The sequence below is a fragment of the Strongylocentrotus purpuratus genome, unplaced genomic scaffold (assembly GCF_000002235.5).
Source record: "Strongylocentrotus purpuratus isolate Spur 01 unplaced genomic scaffold, Spur_5.0 spur5_scaffold_14, whole genome shotgun sequence".
NCBI classification, from domain to species: domain Eukaryota; kingdom Metazoa; phylum Echinodermata; class Echinoidea; order Camarodonta; family Strongylocentrotidae; genus Strongylocentrotus; species Strongylocentrotus purpuratus.
The window spans coordinates 23770650-23793724 of record NW_022145599.1 but is presented as its reverse complement, the minus strand read 5'-3'; the positions used below and the strand labels follow the sequence as shown (position 1 = coordinate 23793724).

The following is a 23075-nucleotide window of genomic DNA, read 5'->3' as shown; positions in this document are numbered from 1 at the left end:
ATATTTGACTGTGATCCACTTAGCTACATTTTTATTTACACCATGAATTATTGATTAGACATGAATGGATTGATTTTAATCCAATTGTCGGAATTAATTTGATTTATTTAGCTGTTTATTATATCATGGACCCTATGAAACATTAATTGGTTATTGGCAAAGAGGTCTACTCAAAGATTTAACAAACAAAAATACGGCATGAGCCTTATAACTATATACACAGAAACTTAAATTTGTTTGAGTTTATGAAATAATCTTTTGGGGTAAAGATATTCATATTTTCTATTTTTTATGCAGAGAGATGGAGCAAAAGATAGGACCATATAAATGTACCTATATTGAAGAATGATATATAGTTAAACCTGCTTTAGTGACCACCTGTCTAAAAGAACCCTGTCTACAAAGATCGATTTCTCATTGAAGCATGTACTAAAGGAAACTGTCTACAAAGACCACTGTTTGTGTTTCCCTTGGGCGGTTGATATAGACATGTTTGACTGTCCCATGTAAATGACATGCGGAATAAATCAAACAAACAACACGTATATGAAGGAATAATTAAATCCAAACCCTGTTATTATTCCAACACGAGCATAAACAATTCTGTTCCCATGTACCAAATGAAAATATGCTATTCCCTGTAATGTAGCGTAGGCGTAGCCAATAATTATCACAAGGAAAACGAAACAATTTAGTAACTTTCATATCTACATGTTTACATCATTCTATGGGTAGCTACTCAGATTACATTTCCTCACATGCCTGATAGAAATTAAAATGTTGGCAAATGTTTTTCTTCTTATAAAGCAATGCACCTATAGTTAATCATGTTTGTTGATTTGGCCGACTTGCAATTTAGGTAATTTCCTCTTTTTTTATTATTAGGCGAGTGTTTTCGCCACTCAATCTAATCTGGAAAAATAGACATAACATAATTCATCATATCATGAGGATTACAATGCTTTTTTTTTTCTTTTTTCTTCAGTAGACGAATCAATCAGTGATTACGAAATGGAATTATTTCAACGTTCGTAGGTACCAGATTATACAAAATTAAATATGAAATGAAAATAACCTACCGTGTGGCCAAATCGGATGCGATGACAAAATTAATAGTTCCCAGTGTGAGACTGTCGTATCTTAAAACATAAAATAGTTATATATTTTTGTTCTTTTATGTGTATTAAATGTCCAATATTCACTGTGTGTATTTCCTTAAACGTGTCTTGTTTCACAAATTTCTTTGTTGATTTGTTTTGCAGGTTGCTTGAAGAGTATAGGAAGGGTCGTCCAGGCAGAAAACCTACCCTCCTCAAAATTAAGGTAAGCATAGCATTGTATTTTCACATAAGTGGCGGTTTTGAGTTGTAAGTGCCATGGTGGGAGGGAGAGAGGATAACACCAGCACGTTTTCAGGCACAGAATAATCACATATCAAATTAACTTGCAATGCATAATAAATTGCCAATCGATTTTCGTTCAATGCTCAAACACACACAATAAAACTCTTAATTTCGTTATGTGCTCAAGTCATCAATACAAAGTTAATGGTTATAAATTAAATAAACATGACTTTGCATTAATTCAAAGTAAACGATTGAATAGGTGGAACTGAGTACCAGGTAATCTAAGCAGTCGACGTCTTTAATGACACAGTCCTTCATGAATGTATTAGTAATGACCTCACTCGCATGATTAATGGATGCAATAATCGTTTGTTCGTGGACAATTAGCTGTATATAGACCTCAGGTCTTGAGCTATTCATACGTGTTAGAAGGCAGCCACAATACACAGTGCAAACACTTTAGTGATTTATCTTAGTACCTTTTCATATATCTTTGCGGTGCAATTTATGGTATACATTTACGCGTTGCATTGTGGCTTGGTCAAGCGATACATGATGATGATGATGATTATGATCCATGTACAACGATGTCTAGTCAACCTGCCTCCACTGGTACCGTTCCTTCATCCTCAGAAACCAAGCCCCCCCCCCCCGAAAGGGGATTATCATTATTGGATATTTATCTCCTATTTCCTTCTTCCGGGGGGGGGGGGTTGCAGGAAGTGCACACAATTAGCATCATGTTATTTAGAACACAGGAAGATACTTATAGACCAACTCCCATCGGAAACTCATCTTCCCATCAGAAAGGGGCGGATAAGTGTCCATCACCCGTGATGTGAGCCGCCCATTGGGGCTACGCCACTGTGATCCTCTAGCTTGCAGTGTCGCGGGAGGGAATTAAATTTTATCGCACAAGGTTATCAAGACTTCCCTCGCTCTAATTAAAATCGGCGGATGAATATCAAAGTATCTGAGTGATTAGAGTGGATCACTCCGTGATCACATCCGCTTAGAGCTGAGGGATAATTATGATAATTTCCCCCTTATTTCTATGCAGAGCGGATCTAAATCTTTCATCATGGTCATAATCTTAGGGATATTTTGGTTCTGTATATTTTGCTGTGAACTGGAGTAACCTCGCGTAAAATACGTGGATGATCAGTTTCTAAAATATCAAATTTGTGTAGGCATTATATTGCATTTATTTGCAGAAAGCAAGTGCTACTATTAAAGCATATTTGGCAAAATAGAAGATGGTGATGATTCACAGCATTTGCATGGCGCCATTCATCTGTTAAAAAAAAACATACAAAGGCGCGAGCCCCTCCAATAAAGTTAGCATTTAAATGTCTGAAGGAAGATGTGAGTTTTGAGTGAAGCTTTGAAGTGGTCAAGGATGTCAATTTCGCGAATAGATGATGGGAGGGAATTCCACAGGCGAGGAGCAATAGAGGAAAATGCTCGGTCTCCATATCCCTTGAAAATAGAAGAAGGAAAAAAATAGGGTTAAGGCGAATAAAAGGGGGAGGGGGAAAAGGGGGGAGGAACAAGTCTGCCGATCGTTAAGAATTCTGTGTATGCTTAGCTAAGACAAGTAAATAGCTTTATGCTACATCAATAGAAATGTGCAAACATGACAATGATATAATATTATGTAATCAGAACATGATTGGTGGAGCAGTGGTCTCGTAAGCGTCCCTTGGTTAGGCATTTATCCTCATTACTAAGTCCCTCGGAAAGGACTCAAAGCCGTCTGTCCCATGGTTGCTTGCTTAAAAGCATACACATGCTTTCTTATATAGCAGTCAGGTAAAACAAACCATCAACCATGACTCAGCGTGAATCACTGCTCCATCCAGACTCGGCGGGATAAATATGGTAGTCGGATGGGGGCCTCATCGTGATTTTATTATGATAATGGGCATTTGTATCAAATTTGTAGAAGAATGAGAAAAGTGAGTCACTGATTTATGAGAGCCTGGAGGGGTAAGGGCGAGACACAATAGACCTAATACAGCCTGGGATTTCCTAAAATCAACATTGAACGAAGCGGAGAATGGGGAAAGATGCTGTCTGGAAGGAATTCCAATGAAGATCAAGTTATGCATAAAGTATCGTTTAGAAACTTCTAGTTTATTGTCCGCTCGAGTTTTGCGATCATTTTATGAGAAATAGAAATGAATAAAATATATATCCAGACAATAATGTTAACAAAAATCGACAATGCAATTAAACCTTGTTTTTAGCCTCTGTGCGCATGTACTTTCATGAAAGTTGAATTAACAACATTGTGTTGTAAATGACTGTCTACAGTCAGAGACCACGTTTTTTGTTTTCCTTGAAAATTGTTTATTATTGAAACATGTACTAAAGGAACCTGTCTACAAAGACCACCTATCTTCACAGTGGGAGGTGGGAGAGAGAGAGCGTGAGAGTGAGAGAGGAAAGGGACCATCTCTTACAAATAGCTTAATGTCATTTATTCATTATTCAGGAATCGATATTGAGGGGAGTGTGTCTGGTAATAAGTGATATTGAAACTACATAGCTTCCGTTTGTTTTCTCTCTTTCCTATCGTGACTGATATATTTGCGATTTCTCGCGAATTGACAAATATTTACGAGCATAAGCCTCATGTAATATAGTTGTGTAATATCAAATCGCGTCATTAATTAGGCCACGTGAAGAATTGCGACTTACAAGGTTTGGTAATAGACAACTTTCATTTTCATTTTCTCTTTATTGCCACGATAATGTGCAGTAATTATTCACCTGGGAAATTTGATAACGGGGTCACTTTATTGCAAATTTCGTCATGCTCTGGTAAAAGTCGTAAATTTTCAATTAAGCAAATATTGGCCTACATAGTTGATCATCCATGAGTTTTAAGCTAGAATGCCGTATCTATTAGGTACTCATCTTTGTAGGAAAAAAAGGGGGAAAAGGCATACGGAAACTTCTAGTAGGGTATGGCTACTATAAGGTATACTCATTGAATGTTGATGTCTAAACGTGGTCAACCACCTATAATAGCGTTCACTGTTACCAATTAAGTTGAAACAATGACAACTTGATAAAGAATAGCACAAGATGAAACAACAAAAATACATTTCCTGTTCTGTTTCAAGATTAATATTTACTTCTGTATATATGATCTGACTGATATTTTTGTATTATGATATGTTACCCCTTTATACAAAGTTCATGGTTTGACATTATTTATTTGTTGGCATGGTAAATATTCATCCAGCGGTGAATATGAATATGAGAATTAGCCTCAACGAAAGATGTCATGTATACTATTATTCTCCAATGCCACGTGCGAGGTCTAGCTGCATGGGAATTCACACTATCGAGAATGTACCTTTCGATTTCATGTTCTTACATGGTATATAGTTTCTCCAGATGTCACCTCTATGATAAATTAGTGTATTTTCGTGAGAAATAAAACGTCAACAATGACATGCTGTATAGTTTCAGTCAGTTTATGCATGGACCCTGGTTTATGCAATTAAGCTGTCAATAATTTCGTTTTGAAGTCGGAATATGATATGATACAATACTGTTGTAGGAAAGATATTTCTCGCATACAATTTCATTTTCTGATTGGTATACCTTTGGTGTTCCTTTAACTGAATATGAAATTGAAGGAAGTATAAGTATCACTCTTTAACACTCTGCTCTTCACATGCTATCAATCAACGACATTCCCTTTAAATAAAAACGAAAATGAAATAGCCTAAGTAAAAAGCCCCGCTCGATGACTAGTTCACTCCAACGATGTTGCTTATAATGTCAAGGCAAAGATAATGAGATGCTTCGATAAATTCTGTTCGCCCTCATCGTTGATCGCTGGACCAATCTACGAGCTGACTCACTTTATCCCTACATAGATAACCCATTATTGTATTATCTCATTTATCTGGATTATTGTTTGAACAAACAGGCATGACAGTATAGATCGTTCGATTCGTCATGGATATTATAGTGATCTCTGTGATTCAGAATAAGTCATCGTGAAAGTGGGATAGAAAGGGGATTTGTGTTTAAGGTTGCTTAACTTTTTGCAATGTATATCTTAGGCATGTTTTGTATTATTTTATCGAAATGATGATGAGCTTTAAAAGATTATTTCTTGGTGCATCCATGTTGGTCCAAAGAAAAAAAGCTGGCATTTCTTCCATTGTTAACATTCCCTTTCCCTCTAAGCCAAAATGACCACGCCCATGTATTCATCTAAATTCATTTTTATGTTCATCGGACGCAATGCTAAGAGGGCACCTGTCTCTATATTTCTACCGAGCTACATGTAACGTGCTCCAACCCACGCCCACCTCCCCTGTATTCATGTTTACATGTAATGTGACAACGCCTATGACATACTCCGACTAACAGTCATGATTTTGTCCCGTCTCTTTTCGTTGGTTTGTAATATAGGCATGATAGGTAAATACATTGTGTTGAATAAATCTGAATTGAATTGCTGGTACGCGTTTAGGCACATTGATGTTTCTTTTTTTCTCCTTCTCTCTAATATTTTCTTCGTTCTCGTCTGACTTTATTTCTCTGTCTATAATAATAATAATAATTAATTTATATAGCGCAGCTTTTATACAAATGTATTCAGCTGCGCTGGTTCAGAGCTCCTTTTTACTAAATTCTACAAAATCGGATCTCTCAATTGAACAAATATGTTTTTAATTTGGATTTGAAGACATTGAGAGATGGAGTGCTTTTACAACGACTAGCAGGCATTTTAAAATTCTATCCGGTCTTATTGCTATTTCGTAAACAAATAGCTTGATAATGTTCGTAGGGAAATTTTTGCATTGAGTATTTTAATTACTGGAACTCAATATTATGACGCAACTTGGTAAACAAAACTCATGTTCTTCTGCTTTAGCATCTGAACATGCTCCTGCTCCACCTTTGAACCTACCTCATGCTCCACCCCTGTCACCTCATTATTTATGTTCTCATTAATGCTCGGTCACAGCAGATCAAACACATTAATTCGCATTCATAATCACCAATGTATTACCCACCCACTGTGTAATAGCACTTCGTTTGCCGTATGGTACGTGATGGCGTTGTATATCAATTTTGATTGATTGCGACATTATGTAAACACCTAAAGAATCGAAGCCAAGTTATGTATCAATTACAATTACCATCGTGTAAAGAAAAGCGCGTTGCTGGGGTGTGGGGGGGGGGGGGGGCTGGCATGTGTGGAGTGTGACACTCGCCAAATTTCTGAAGACCTTTCTTGTGCTTTTTAAAAGCATAATTATTTTGTTTTCATGTTTTCTATTGCGAACCTCGTTATGACGATGATGGCGATGGTGAGGGTGATCATAAATTATCAAGAATAGATGGGATACGCTTTAATATTGAACCGCGGTTGTTCACTCTTTATTTTTCGTTTAAAGATGTAGGCATGCACAGTAAGATGTGTTCTTCCATCAAATTAAAACATTCTTATTTCTTTTGAACATTGCTTTAATAATAATGGCATCATCCCATTTAACTCAGCTTATTGGTACTATGTTTAAAGTCGCATTTAAAAAATCGCATTAGTAATCATATGGAAACCAAAGCATACACAATTATCTTGTTGACAAATGTAATGACGTTGATGAATTGCAATTATTGACGTCCAATGTCAAATAACAGTGTACACACGCGAGTTATTCAAACCAAAGCGCGCCAGGAAAGATTCGTACCTCGTCTGTTCATATTGGAAATAGGATTGTTTTACATGGATCACGTGGTGTAATGACGTAAGAATGTGCGATGTTTTCAGACTCGGAACAGAAATTAAATCGGGCGATTGATCGAGTATCGGCAGTGCACTTATTGAATATGGAAAAACACGACACCGTGCACAGAGGAATAAATGGACAGACTAAACAAATACGACAGTACTTGAAGCATGTAGAATGCATTTTAAGAGATGGACTTACATGACAACATTCTATGATTGGTGGGGACAATATCAATCACACGAATGGTTTGGTTTAGTGTTGTTTTATTTTTAGCATGAAATTGAAAATACATAAAGGCCTATCCATTTAATATACACAACTATACACATTACGAATTTAATGTCACGTTATGTGAGGATAAACCACACGACTGGTTTGGTTTAGTTTGGTGTAGTTTGGTCTTATTTGTAGCATAAAATTCAAATACATCGGCAAATTGAGAGTTTTTATGAGATTTCACTGTACAAGGTTCTAAAGGGGAAATAACCACGAATAGGGCTGGCGTGATGGCCGTTTATAGTTTGTTCACTGACTTGCCTAAAGCATCCATCATTTAAATGCAACTATCTTGCATTCTGGGATGGACAATACATTGCGGAAGTTTATATTATGAATTCATGTTTCGCTTACCAAAATGGTTTAATGCTTCCAAAATCATTGATATTCATGGGGACGAGGAGTGCAGTGTCAACATCGTTTAGACATGGTTTTATGTATACTGTCTCCTCCTAGGTGAGTATGTAGGATGCTGGATGTGAACTAATAAGCGACCCGTCGAGTGAAAGTGTCTGAACCTATCTAGATGGCGGTTATTTTTAGACTTGATGTGCGATCAGCAGGCCTGGTAATGACTTTCTTCTCTCATGTCTCGTACCCTCGAGAATTGCTCAGTTTATGATGAAATGTGGCATGGTATGAGAGTGGATGGAGAGAGAGAGAGCGAGAGAGAGAGGGAGAGTGGAAGAGAATGAGAGAGAGAATGAGCGCCCATAGAAGCAGTGGAGAGAGAGGGGAGGAGATGGAAGGGAAGGTGTGAGAAAGGAAGAAAGTGAGGGGAGGTTTAGAGAAAGGGAGTGAGAGAGAAACAGAGAGGGGAAGAACAATGTTTAGAGAGGGGGAGAAGGAGAGAGGGGTATAGAGGGGAGATGACGAGGGAAACGAAGAGAAAACAATCATAGATAGAGCTGATGAGTGATGGGAGAGAGAGGGTGACAGAGAATTACATTTTATTTTTCAAGATAAAAGGGGAAGATCTTTTGCTGCATATATCTACCTGACTTTTAAACATGTCTAAAGAGGGAGATCTAGAGATCTATGGTTAAAGTGCACGGCGAGTGACTCTGCTATTATATCAATCTGATGAAATGGATAGAGATGGTGATGCCATGTGACACACATAGCAGAATGATGAAAAGATAGAAAGCGTAGAGGGGTGGAGTTTATATTTCTTTACCGGGAGCTCTATTAGTCATGCTCCTACATGTATATTGTGTTCAACCCACGCATAAATGCGAGTCGTATGCCCTAAACCTAATTGACAAATAAATCGCAGCTAGACCCGAGATGAGTCAATCGAAAACGCCATTTCTTTTTGCATGTAGTGAATATGTAATGCACAGTGTTTGAAAAATTTGATTTTCAAAATATGTGAGTGGTAGCTAGCTATATATTTGGGATATGACCATAGCTATAAAGTATAAACAAACGATAATGTACTCAATTCTGAACATATGTAAAATAATCGGCCATTATCATTATAATAAGCACGATTGTTTCATCCATGGCTTACGTGATTGATTGAAAGACATTTCGATGTTAATATTGCCCCGTGTTCATGCATTTTCCTCAAGTGCGCTTTCTTGTTAGGGATTATTATTATGGTTATGAAACCTAGCATGCTTATTATCTTCAAATCTAGTTCATTTCATAAAAGGAAGATACCTCACAGATGCACGAACCACCGGAACCGGAAATAACGTTTTAAACCATTCATTCTCCAAGCGCTATAGTTCTCCTTAAAACAAGCTAAGAAAGATAACTAACAGTCTTTTTCAAGACTATACCAACAGTCCTTTTCTGGACTACAAACCCTCACGAAAGATTACCAAGAGTCCTTTTCAGGACTCCTCAATCCTCCCTCTCTCTCGCATGGTACACCCGCAAGCCTACTGTACATTCATTCTTGTTATAATAGTTTATGAGTTGTGAAAACAAAATACTGGGAGAAAAAAAATGTTGTTGAGGTTCACAGAAGCATGGACAGATGTTCTGTGATCAAGAGGTAAATTGATCATCGTAAAAACATTGTGGTTAAAATGTATTTTGAATCAAGCCCTTTCCCTGAAAGAAAGCACGAGACCTTGGCCCTGCAAGTAACATGATAAGGCTCCAAAATACAGTTAAGCAATAAAGTCAAGTTTAGCCTGTTTTTCCAAGACTTTGACTTTAATAGAAGCATTGCGACAGAATAATAAGGTCAATTGGGTCATCGTTTTATCAAGAAATGCAAACCATCATTATACTCGTAGGCCATTGTTATCGAACGTATGCTGCCTGCTTTTCGTTTCATTTTCATGTCTATGACTTGCTTTGGACAACCCCGTGGGAAATGGAACACAATTGAATGAGTACAGCAGCCACTTTAAAAAGGTGTGATAGACTAAGTCCCGCCCCCCCCCCCCAATTCCGGGGTCGGAATGACCGCATGCATGTTGCCAAAATGTCCGGTAAAGGGGTACTTTTCGTGCGACAAAGTCCGGCCCGAGAATTTAAAAAAGGGGTGTATTTGACTTTTCACCCGGAGATTACTTTAAAAAGGGGGTGTTTTTTCTTTTTCTCTTTCATCTCTTTGGACTACTGAGAAATTATTCCGAATTTAGGGGGGTACATTGAGCATTTTTCCGAATTTAAGGGGGTCTCCAAGGCAGGAAAAGCCCGCAAAAAGCCCGCGAAAGGGAGTTCGGAAATGTCCTCAGATAGGGGGTGCTTAAAGAGGGAACGAGCATATGCGTACCCTTAGTGGGGGGGGGGGGGGGGGGGGCGGGGACTAAGTGCATGAGTGGTAATCGTTTATGATCCGCAGGGAACTCATTGGGGGAAAACCAATAATTACGGTCTGATTAGTCTCATTTCCGAGAAATGAAATGAGCAGTAGTAGCGAGATATTGTTTTGTTCCAGTTATTGCATCAAAGTTCCATTTTTGAAAGTGGCTCAACATTTATGTTCTCATATTTTTCCCCTTCCACCATCCTTCATTTTGCGGCAGTGATACAAAATCCATCACAACGAGGAAAAGAATATCTATTTTTGAAAACAAGAGAAAATCTTAAGGTTTTTTAATTAAGAAATTAAAAGGTAAAACTCCTACTTCAACCCTCATAAAGTTTTATTTTACAAGGGACATTTCTTTCAGCATTTATGATTTATGCGTAATCCAACACGCGCTTTCATTTTTCATTCCAAAATAGATACTATCGTGAAGCTAACACCAACAGTTTGGGAATAGATGATACACATGCGATCCCTCATTGATTATGTATGGCCAGCCATCTGAATAATAATCAAATAAAATTTGATTGAATATTCTGCGTGCCACAATAAGTAATATGATAACACCGAGTCCTTCGTGACAGCATATAAATGTTACTGGTACTCTGACACTTTACAATCATATATTTTCAATTCATGGTTATCGCTCGTAATGTCTTCAACGGAAGGTCATGAATATATGTTTTAGAGCGGCTGAATCAATTTAAAGTTGATTTTGTTTTTTATACACCGTCTCTAGAATATGTCCTGCCTCCTGAAGGCCTATTGAATCTAATCTATATTCTCCTTAATCATTTGTGTTTATCTATACTTTAGATCCGTTTTTCTTTAAAGTCGAAATATATGTGTGTGTTTTCTTTTCTTTTTTTCAAAGCTTGCAAAGCTGTTTTAGCGCTCTCATTCTTCGTTAGTCGACTTGGTAGAAAAAGAAACAGTAAAAGGATTGCTCTTGAAGTACTCTCATATTTCAAAACGGACCAGAAAAGCCTTATTACAAATTTGGACACCAAAATCTGATTCATCATGTTTGTGTAGTCCCATGTACTAATATCTATTTCCTTAGCCTTTTGTTCTTTGTCATATAAGCAAGATGTTGTCAATTTTCTATAAAAAAAAATGAATCCAAATCATTCCATAGTCATAGTACACAATTGTTTCTATTCACTAAATGATCAACATTTTGATACAGCCAAAAGACATGACATTTCCTGTGAATCCGTCAATTTGCAAGTGTACAGGTCAAATGTTCACGTGTGTTTTGTTATTGACAATGACTTTATTTGCCACACACGACTCTTTACTTTAAGCCAATAATCCGAGTTAACGCCTGGATATCACGCTAGATGTAAATGTCAAAGGTCAGTCCAACATCAAAAGAAGTGTGCCCTTTACAATTTCCTAGATATTGACACCACCCCCCCCCCCCAAGAAAATGGCGGTATAGCCAAACTGTTTTTGTGTTCTTGGAATCACACGTGTTATTTTCAAAATGATCGAGACTTAGGGGTCTTAGGAAAGTGCGTTCGTCTGATGATAATCATGTACTGTATGTGGTATTTATTTGATTTGTTGCATTTTAGCCGAATCGTTTCCACTTTTCACCATTAATTTGACATTCATTCTTTCACTTCCGTTTTTGTTGACAACAAATTTACTTTTAAAGGCATTTTCCAAACAACTTTTGTCAACACAATTTGTGGCTGGTGATGTTTAGACAGTGTATTAGGCCTCAGACTAATAATGCATTGGCTTTGATACACTTGAGATGAGTACTGATCGCTATTTGCCTGTGCCTCAAGTTCAAAGAAAGCAGGAATGTTTAGAGTGTGTCAAATGAACGCTGAGTTGCTTGCTCCACAATTACAGATAAGCTCTGGAAATTGAACATGACTTGCGAGGACACATGACAATCTAACTGAGATTTTTCTAGATCCTTACAACGAACTAGAACGAAGAACCTCTTTCCTCAAGTCACGTCATCGTTACGTGCTATGAAAATTCCCAGTCAAAACATGAGGCGATCGGAAGCCGTTGCAGGGCGTAAAGGGATCACTTTGTATCGCCTCACTCATAACGTAAACAAGTGATTATGAGTAACTGCGATCGTGGAAATGCAGCTTCCTTTTACAGTGTAGACCCCCTTTGCATGGCTAAGATGGATTCCAAGTCTCTACTTTTAGGCATATGTCATTTATTATTTATTCGCTAATGACTCGCTCGAGTACAAGTCTTCCACTGTCCCACATCTTTTCATGACAAAAATAATGTTTTCAACACATTAGAGGCACTCAGTCTAGTTTTGATAGGCCTCAAAAGATGAAGATAATTTGTGAGCTTTCTCTCTCTTTCCCATTTGAAGAATATCAATGGCCCACGAAAAGAATTTCTCTTTTAAGTCTAAGAACTACTTATATTTTGAACATGACAAGTAAGTTTTGCTACTTAGCACTGGATTCCAACGCCACATGTTGGAGTAGTCCCACGTACTCACTAAAGTGTGCTCTGCTTTTTGTTGTTTGATATTTGAGTATTAAAGATTTGTCTTTTGTATTCCCAAAAGATCACAATCGACAATTGAGTCTTATTGTTCTATGAACGTTAACCATAAGAACAATTACTGGACAGTTTGTCTTCCGATGATTTTCCTTAATATTACGCTAATTCTACTCAACATTATGATCATCGTTATTAAACGCAGAATCTGCAAACACTGAATTTAACATTTAAAATGTTCATTGATCATGCTTATGTTGACTAGAGGTAAGGGAATACACAATTCATCCTGCAACTGGGATTTGACGAGCATCCACATTCTGGCAGCTTGCCAAATACATATGAGCCTTTTTGGCGCGTGAACCTTCAAAGGGGATCTCTAGCTGGCAAGGATTATTAAGATTTTTTTCACTCTTTATGAAAATGTGAGAGTTGACGATGAGTAATCAGTCGTTGATGATAAATGACATTTTAGATTTGGCCAAGTGTCTTCGCACCCCCTGCATGTTGTCTCTCATTTGTTCAAGAGAATCTTGAATGATGGCTAGTGATATCATTGAACCATGCCAAAACAAAAAAAAATCATGGAAAAGAAGATTTTTTTTTAAATTTCTTCTTTGAAATTACTTTATAACATTACATAATCAATAACATTGCATATATGACTCGATGACAATAACTAAAACAAAAATCAGTGAAATGATTCATTAAAAAGAGGAGAAAGGAGTGAAAAGAGAGAATGAGAGAAAGTAATGAATACACATGCATTATAGCTTAGCTTAAAACAGATAATCTTCAGATTACTTATCAACTCTTTTTGTTTTTAAATTGCCAAGTAACATAAGTCATGAATTCATTATTGAATGTCATCGAACTGAATGACTGAAGATGTTTTTGCTCGAATTCAGATTTGATTAAATTTATAAAGTGTATGTAACTCTTTGCTTTGTTGAATATTTAGTGGCATGGCTCAATAAAAATATCAAATCGATGTCAAGTTTAAGGTGGCTGCGTCGTGTCTAGAAGATTGAAGATAATGATCGGTATAATAATCCAAATTTTGGTGGCTTGAGTGACATGCAAGACATTAATGTGATAGATTGGTTCAGTACATTTTCCTTTGTTATATCCCCTTACAGGAACTGAAAACATGGCGAAAAACTAACGACCTGTACTCAAAGGAACGACAATACTGCCTACTCACAGGACTCACCCGAAACAAAGAACACGAATCGACCAAACCAAAGACCACTGATGACGAGCAGAACGATTTCAAGAAGACACAGGAGCCAGAGAAAATTATAACCAACCACCTTGCAGCTGTTGACAAGAAAGAACACTTCAAAGACGCCAACGGGAACTACCCCATAGTGTCTAACCGTGAGCATGATCTGAAGATCCTCAAGAAGCCAAAGACTTTGTTTTTACGTGATCACCAGAATGAAAGTAGCCATCTTCTGCAAGTGCAGCGTCAACAGTATTTCGGCAACTGCCGCGATGCCAACTCCCCGATCGCAGGCAGCCTTCCATCACCTTGTGCAGCGACACCTACGTCAGCCTCACTACCAAACACACCGACCACTGATCCGTACCGATCGATGACGTCACCAAGGGAAGATGGCAGCCCTGTCGCCGTTTCCCCGACGTCGTCAGTAGGTAGCCTGAAGCAGGGCAAGTTCGCGCTCCTGCGCAAATACCGCAACTCTATCGAGGAGAACCTCCACGTGACGGTTACGGACGTGACAGTCGGGAACGTGACGGTGGCCATTCGGGAAGGAAACACACCAGCGGGATTCTTCCGGGAATGCGAATCGCCTTCTTCGGTATCTGGCCAAAGTAGCAACGGTTGGTGCAGCTCGTAGTTATAGGTTAATCGGCATTGTGAGTATGCAAGACTAATCAATATTTCAAATATGCGACTGTTCAAGGTCAAAAGATGATGAAACCTTTTGCCGAGGTACTTTCATGAGAGGTCTCAAGGGATTTTTGTCAGAGACTCGCTGTTCCTACCAGCGTGGACAACATCACTGGGCAATCTCTGGTAGCTCGTTCCAGTAGTTTCAAAGACGCTGAGCCACTGAGTACCCTTGGCAGACAGACCTTGTACAAATCAAGGACATTCGTGGCTCGTGGTTGCTAGAGGATGCAGAAGTTAGGATAACAGGACTGACCTCGCGATGCCAATGGACCAGGGTTCCCTTTGCTGGTCAACACAGCGTGAATGCCAACACGTCGAAATACAGTCTGTTATTCTACACCGAAAGCGGAAACAACTCTTGTTTTCAACGGGAAGATGACTGTACCATGCCAAGCAGTGAACTCTGTAGCACAGCATGTTTCACCACGCTCTTGTAAGGAAATACTTTGTATAAAGAATATGAAATACCTGAAGAAAAACATTTGATACATTTGTCTTGTATCTGTTTTCAAGTATATGACAAGTTTTAAAACCTTTGATTGTTACTTTATTCGTCCATAAAATATATATTCAGTATACTGTTTTTATACATTTTCAGAATGGTACGAAATTTGTTTTGCTATGTGTGTTTCCAGTTTATTCTGAACCACGTTATTACATGGGTTAAAATCTGAATGAACACAGAATACCCATTCAACATGTCAAGTTTATGAGAGAGCATATACGGTTGTCTTTTGCATGCACAAGGGGACGGATATAACACAGCTATAGTACTCTATTCATACCAGAGTGTGTACTCATTTTGAAATTGACTGCGTGGCCATGGGATGTGCTTAATGCTTCATGCTCTCAAGTGATACCCTACTCATTGTAGTTGATATAGTCACGATACATTAAATCATAGTGGTGATTTTTTTTTATTTTTTGGTTATCTTTACGTAATCCTATCGTAATAATTTGAATGTTATATTCATTTGTATCAATATCCATATTCGTGGAGCAGCTCTTGAATCGTATGTGAAATATTTGATGTGGAATCTTTCAATTCCAGGTAGTTTTGTACCTTCTGGGATTTTTGTATACATTGGTATACAACATGTGCAAATTTACTCTGCCATAGATTTAATGGTAAACGGGACAACTTTCATTTGGGAGCTTGTTTGAGAGCCTAGTGTTCTAAATGTGATTTTATTATATAACTTTTCGACGGCTTTTAGTGCGACTGTCTGTCCAAACGAAAAGCTGAACAAATATGAAGAAATTAACGTTAAATGAAATGTGAATACATACATATATTTGTTAATGTCTTGTTAACAATATTTTCTGCCCTTTGTGGATAGCTGTGAATTTGTGTCATGACAGAGCATTCCATAGTTTGACGGGGTTTTTAAAATTGTTTTACCTTGATATAAGTATCTGTATTCTTTTTCTGGTGTATATGAGAGAATTTTGATTCATTTTAATCAGACAAAGTTAAAAAGCAAATTTGTAAAGATATGTCTTATATTTGACCGTGTCAGTACTTACCAATTTGAAGGTAAAATGAACTTGTTTTTGAAAATAATTAGATTCATTGTATGTTATCATTTGATTTGTTTAAAAAGTTTCTTGCCTACTTTCACCTTATCCTAAGTTCTTCTTCTTCTTTTATTTTCTTCTTCATATTCCTCTCCATTTCCGCTCTTCTCTCTCTTCCTTTCTTTCTTGCATTCTTCACTTCACTTTATTTCCCTGTATTTTCTTTGTCTTCTTTCGGTATACACTATTTACCTTCATAATGCTGTTTAAGGTTAAAGTTGGTTGTCATAGTTTTTTGGAAAATATAGTAGTAATAAAGTGCCTTTCTTCAACCAATGAAAATGAAAGAGTGCGGCAGATATTAGATGCAGACTTGCCAAAATGGATGAAAGACACACTATGGAAGTGGTGTCAAAAGTGGATCACCTAAGTTGAAAGAACTCGAATGAAAATTTGAAGCTTTACATTTGACTATTTTGCACTTATGAGCTTCTTGATTTATAAGATAAGGCTTCCGAGATTGTTTTGGAGTTGTAAAATTCGACATGTTCAAGGTAAAGCAATGATGTACATAAATATGGAGGAATTTGGAAAAGAGATATATTTTTTAAATATTGTAAATATGGAGAAAGATGGTCTGCCTTGTTTAAGGAATGTTTTGTAACTGGAAGACACTGCTGTCACACCTAAGAAAGTCATTGATGGAGATAGATCGCGTGGATTGGAACTTTGTAGCTTTAATTTATAAAAACAAACAAAAAAGCATATTATAAAAAAAAACAATCTTCTGATTTTTCAAAAATGATATAGCTGTTTGTCGGATTCGTTATAATAATTGAATTTTTCAGGATAATAATGAACGTGTTAACGAAACTTGTTCATGTCGTTCCAAATTTATGTTCTTGTACAGTTTGAATTATTGAATAAAGGTCTTAATTTCATTTCAGTATGAGTTGAAAAAGCTAGTTGCCAGTGTGTTGTTATCTATTTATTGGTTAAGTGAAAGATTGATTGGTCGGTTGATTGATTAATTAGATGAATGTATGAAAGGTCGACTTAACTATGTGATTGATTGATTGTATGATTGATTGATTAGATGTATGAAAGGTTGACTTAACTATGTGATCAATTGATTGTATGATTGATTGATTAGATGAATGTATGAAAGGTTGACTTAACTATGTGATTGATTAATTGTATGATTGATTAATTGATTAGATGAATGTATGAAAGGTTGACTTAACTATGTGATTGATTGATTGTATGATTGATTGATTAGATGGATGTATGAAGGGTTGACTTAAAGGGATCGTTTAACAATGTTAAATCTGAGATACACGGCCCTACGTGTTATCAGTGTCTGTGGTATGGTGTAATATTGAAGCCCTAAAAATTGCGCTTCAAAATGATCAAGAAGTGCCTCAAAAAAGTAAAAATTCTTAGAGTGACCGGTTTTACCATACTCGTTTTCCCCAAGAGACTGTAGAGTTATTAAAACCGTCAGGCGAACGGTTTTCAAAATTTGTAATTCCAATCATAAATATCTTGATAATCAGACAGGCGATCGGCTTGTAAAAGTCATGGGGTTCCTGACTGACCTAAATGTTTATAATTATCACTGTATCATGAGGTAAATCCAGAATTTTGTTTCAGAATCTGAGACAAAGTTACCGGATCCCTTTAACTATGTGATTGATTGATTGTATGATTGATTGATTAGATGAATGTATGAAAGGTTGACTTAACTATGTGATTGATTGTATGATTGATTGATTAGATGGATGTATGAAAGGTTGACTTAACTATGTGATTGATTGATTGTATGATTGATTGATTAGATGAATGTATGAAAGGTTGACTTAACTATGTGATTGATTGTATGATTGATTGATTAGATGAATGTATGAAAGGTTGACTTAACTATGTGATTGATTGATTGTATGATTGATTGATTAGATGAATGTATGAAAGGTTGACTTAACTATGTGATTGATTGATTAGATGAATGTATGAAAGGTTGACTTAACTATGTGATTGATTAATTGTATGATTGATTAATTGATTAGATGAATGTATGAAAGGTTGACTTAACTATGTGATTGATTGATTGTATGATTGATTAATTAGATGGATGTATGAAAGGTTGACTTAAAGGGATCGTTTAACAATGTTAAATCTGAGATACACGGCCCTACGTGTTATCAGTGTCTGTGGTATGGTGTAACATTGAAGCCCTAAAAATTGCGCTTCAAAATGATCAAGAAGTGCCTCAAAAAAGTAAAAATTCTTAGAGTGACCGGTTTTACCATACTCGTTTTCCCAAATAGACTGTAGAGTTATTAAAACCGTCAGGCGAACGGTTTTCAAAATTTGTAATTCCAATCATAAATATCTTGATAATCAGACAGGCGATCGGCTTGTAAAAGTCATGGGGTTCCTGACTGACCTAAATGTTTATAATTATCACTGTATCATGAGGTAAATCCAGAATTTTGTTTCAGAATCTGAGACAAAGTTACCGGATCCCTTTAACTATGTGATTGATTGATTGTATGATTGATTGATTAGATGAATGTATGAAAGGTTGACTTAACTATGTGATTGATTGTATGATTGATTGATTAGATGGATGTATGAAAGGTTGACTTAACTATGTGATTGATTGATTGTATGATTGATTGATTAGATGAATGTATGAAAGGTTGACTTAACTATGTGATTGATTGTATGATTGATTGATTAGATGAATGTATGAAAGGTTGACTTAACTATGTGATTGATTGTATGATTGATTGATTAGATGGATGTATGAAAGGTTGACTTAACTATGTGATTGATTGATTGTATGATTGATTGATTAGATGAATGTATGAAAGGTTGACTTAACTATGTGATTGATTGTATGATTGATTGATTAGATGGATGTATGAAAGGTTGACTTAACTATGTGATTGATTGATTGTATGATTGATTGATTAGATGAATGTATGAAAGGTTGACTTAACTATGTGATTGATTGATTAGATGAATGTATGAAAGGTTGACTTAACTATGTGATTGATTGATTGTATGATTGATTGATTAGATGAATGTATGAAAGGTTGACTTAACTATGTGATTGATTGATTAGATGAATGTATGAAAGGTTGACTTAACTATGTGATCGATTGATTGTATGATTGATTGATTTTCATTATTGATTGATTATTACTAAAATTATAATAGCTACATATCTATTGCGCATAATCCATTCAGGATGTTCAGGGGGTGCTCAATGCGCCTTCAAGGTAATTTTGTTACCCTGGCTGTGGCCGCGTTGCCCCAAAGGCGCTGACAGAATTCAAGGAATAACATTTTACTACGAACCTCTATCTTGATCAACAGTCTTGTGACGCATCCACTGGACCACAAAACCTCTACGACAATTGATTGATTGGTTGACTTATTGATTGATTGATTGATTAAATAATTGGTAGACTTACTTTGTAATTGATTGATTATTTGTAAAGTTTAATGAATGAATGGTGAATGATGAATGAATGAATGAATGAACAAATGGATGAATGAATGAATTTATGAATGAAAGAACTTCGGCTGACTTAACTATATGATTGATTGTCGTATGATTGAATGTTGATTGATTGATTCGTTGATTTAAATTATCAATCGATTGAGTGGTTGATTTATTGAATGAATGGATGAATGATTAAACTGTTAAACTATGTGATTGATTGATTGTTTGATTTATTGAATGAATGGATGACTGAATAGACTGTTAAACTATGTAATTGATTGATTGTTTGATTTATTGAATGAATGGATGAATGGATAAACTGTTAAACTATGTGATTGGTTGATTGTTTGATTTATTGAATGAATGGATGAATGGATAGACTGTTTAACTATGTGATTGATTGATTGTTTGATTTATTGAATGAATAAATGAATGGATAGACTGTTAAACTATGTGATTGATTGATTGTTTGATTTATTGAATGAATAAATGAATGGATAGACTGTTAAACTATGTGATTGATTGATTGTTTGATTTATTGAATGAATAAATGAATGGATAGACTGTTAAACTATGTGATTGATTGATTGTTTGATTTATTGAATGAATGGATGACTGCTTGTATGAATTTTGTTTGATAGATAGAATGAACGGTAATTCAATGTATTGTCGATTGGATGTTTCGTCCCCCTGTCTCTCTCTTTCTTTCTCTCTCTATCTCTCTCTCTCTCTTCTTTTTTTAATTTTTTTATTCCGCTCTTCCATTTTTAAATGGAAATGTAATGAATCTGATTACCTGATGTGCATGCCATTAGCTTCCCCATTATTATGTTTTTATGATCATGATTGTAGTCGTATGACTTTATTTTTTCCGGTCTCCGGGGTATTTACCATTTTATTGCCATAAAGAATGGTTGGAAGATGGCTAATTAGTATGGCAGAACCAGTTACTGTGATCTAAAATATCATTGCTCTTCACGGTATATCAATTGATATTTCGTCTAAAGCATTAACCGATGAAGCCTAATAATTACAAATCACCTTCAGAAGGCCCACTTGATGTGTTATTGGAACTCGCTATAAAGGTAATGCAAAGTTTTGGGAAATTTTGAGAATTGGATAGCTAGTACTTCTTTACAATTTTGATATATGTGGATGCTCCTGTGGATGTATTATAAAAACTAGAAAATTTAGCCCCTAAAACACTTTTGCTTTCGAGAAATTTAATATCCAAAAATTTATCGGTGCTCCCGGTAAATTTCAAATATTTCAAATAGTGCCTAAGGCCATTTCATGGTAGCTGCGACCATGAAAATCTCAGAATATGCAGTGCTGATATATAATTTCCAAACGGGAATTAAATACCAAATCGGTCGATTGTAGTCTAGAAACATGGTATTAAAGCTAAAGTAATATCAGTCTTGAGAGGGCGCTATACAACATGAAGAATTTATTATCTAAGATTTCATCACTTTAGACTCGATTTCAGCCGCGACAACGATCATTGAATATTGTAAAATCGCCTATGCTTCCAATATGTTCATTTGAACCAAAGTCATGACCCCATACCAAACTTTGTATTACCTTTTAAAGAGTTATCGAAAGTGTTGTTTCAATATCGACAACATTATAATTATCGTTATGAGACTAAACATCCCTAGATATGGTCAAGAAAAACAATAACGTCCATTTTGAATAAATATTAAATGCAAATTAAAAATTCTTCCATATATTTTTTAAATTCCAAATCAAGATGCAGTTAAGTTGATTCTGCTGCAATTTGTTTTGGGTAATTAAGTACTTTCGCTGGACTTGATGGCAGATTAACGACGAATATATGTAAAAATCTGTAAAAAAAAAACAAGACATAGGTTATTGAATAGCCCATTAGAATAGTTCCTAGATTGATTTTGTTAAAGCTGACTAAATAGGGTCTGACTACAGAAAAGCGTCTATTCATATTTTTGCTCTATTAAAAAAAAAAATCATAATTCTTGATTTACGTATCTACGTAAGCCCATAAACGTTTCAGCCTAAAAACTTATCACCTTCACAAACTATTTGGCCCGAATTCACGAAGGAGGTTTGTCGACAAACCTAGGTTTACGTGCGTCATATGACGCGTTTCGACGCGTTTCACACCAAGGTTTGTCATATGACGCACATAAACCTAGGTTTGTCGCCAAATCTCCTTTGTGAATTCGGGCCCTTGCGTTCGCGTCATGATACGTAGTCTGAAATTTTGGAAGATAAAGATCGTGCTGATCGAAGAGGCATTTTGCATCGGGAATACCGCACATGCGCATTACCAACCAAAACACGCCAAAACATCACTGAGCTTTTCAATCGGTGATGATTCCACACAAGTGAAAACGGGAGCGCAAAACATCGCGATTTTTTAATGAGGTATTTGACAGCATAAATGCGCGAAAAAAGAAGACGAAGTCATGCAGGGTCAATACCCTATTTATATATCCAAATGAATCATGTTCATCCTATGTATATTATTATTTAAAGTCAAACTTCATTGCAATGCGTGACGCACAAGCCTAATGCAATTGCCTCTGGTTGATTTGTCATACAGTCTTTTTGATCATGTTAATCATAATTCTTATTACGTAATTATGCCCTCCAAAATTAAGAGAACAATTCAGCCTATGAGTCAAGAAATGTCCATCGCTATTGCATCATGGGAGCATTTCTGAGCCACAACAAAGAGTGCAAAAATGTAGGTCAAGCAGTACTTGTGCTGTGTATATCTTAATTAAAGATTCTTAAAGGGGAAGTTCACCCTGGTATTAGTTTTAAGTTGTGTTTAATACAATTGTATAAGCAGAGAAATGAGAGAATCTGGTTAGTTAAAGTTTGAGCGAAAACCGATTATAAATCAGAAATTAAACACAAATTTGCAACTCTGCGACGTATCTTCAAAGGTCCCCTCCCATTTGCCCTAAATCATACATTCACCCAAACTATAAATATTGCAATTATGCCTTTATACACCCCTGTATGAAACAAATCTATTTCGTCATCAATAACTAACAAATTAAAGTATATTGAATTTTCAGTACAGAGCGAATTGGAGAGGAGCTCACATACGTCACAGTGTTGCCAATTTGTGTTTCACTGCTGACAACTTAAAAAATCGATAACTCCCCTATTTTTTTCAACGGATATTTCTCAAACTTTTACTAATTTGTCTCTCCCATTTTTCTCCTTTAAACGAAGACCAATTTAATATCAGGGTGCACTGCCACTTTAACCTGGTAATTAGGATTTTGAATATCATATCACCTAGCTCTGTGCTACTAGATGAAGAATTATGATGAAGAACGGTCACCGCAAATAAATATGTTGCCAGCTAAATCTAGAGATACAAGAGATAACAAAGGGTAAACCCAAATATATGTGTTTTTATCGTTCTATTTGTTTTGTCTTTTCTAAATATAACCGTTGCCCAATGAAAGCT

General features: G+C 36.2%; 1 protein-coding gene across 1 annotated transcript in view; it reads left to right on the top strand.

The window, feature by feature from the left end:
• LOC100888019 (polycomb group protein Pc) overlaps nt 1-17057 on the top strand; it is a 39571-nt gene extending 22514 nt beyond the window's left edge. Inside the window, exons 4-5 of the mRNA XM_003723726.3 lie at nt 1263-1323; nt 13796-17057. Of these exons, the coding sequence (XP_003723774.1) occupies nt 1263-1323; nt 13796-14518 (784 nt within the window). The 3' untranslated portion in view covers nt 14519-17057. The remainder of the gene's footprint in view (nt 1-1262; nt 1324-13795) is intronic.
• The last annotated feature ends 6018 nt before the right edge of the window (nt 17058-23075 follow it).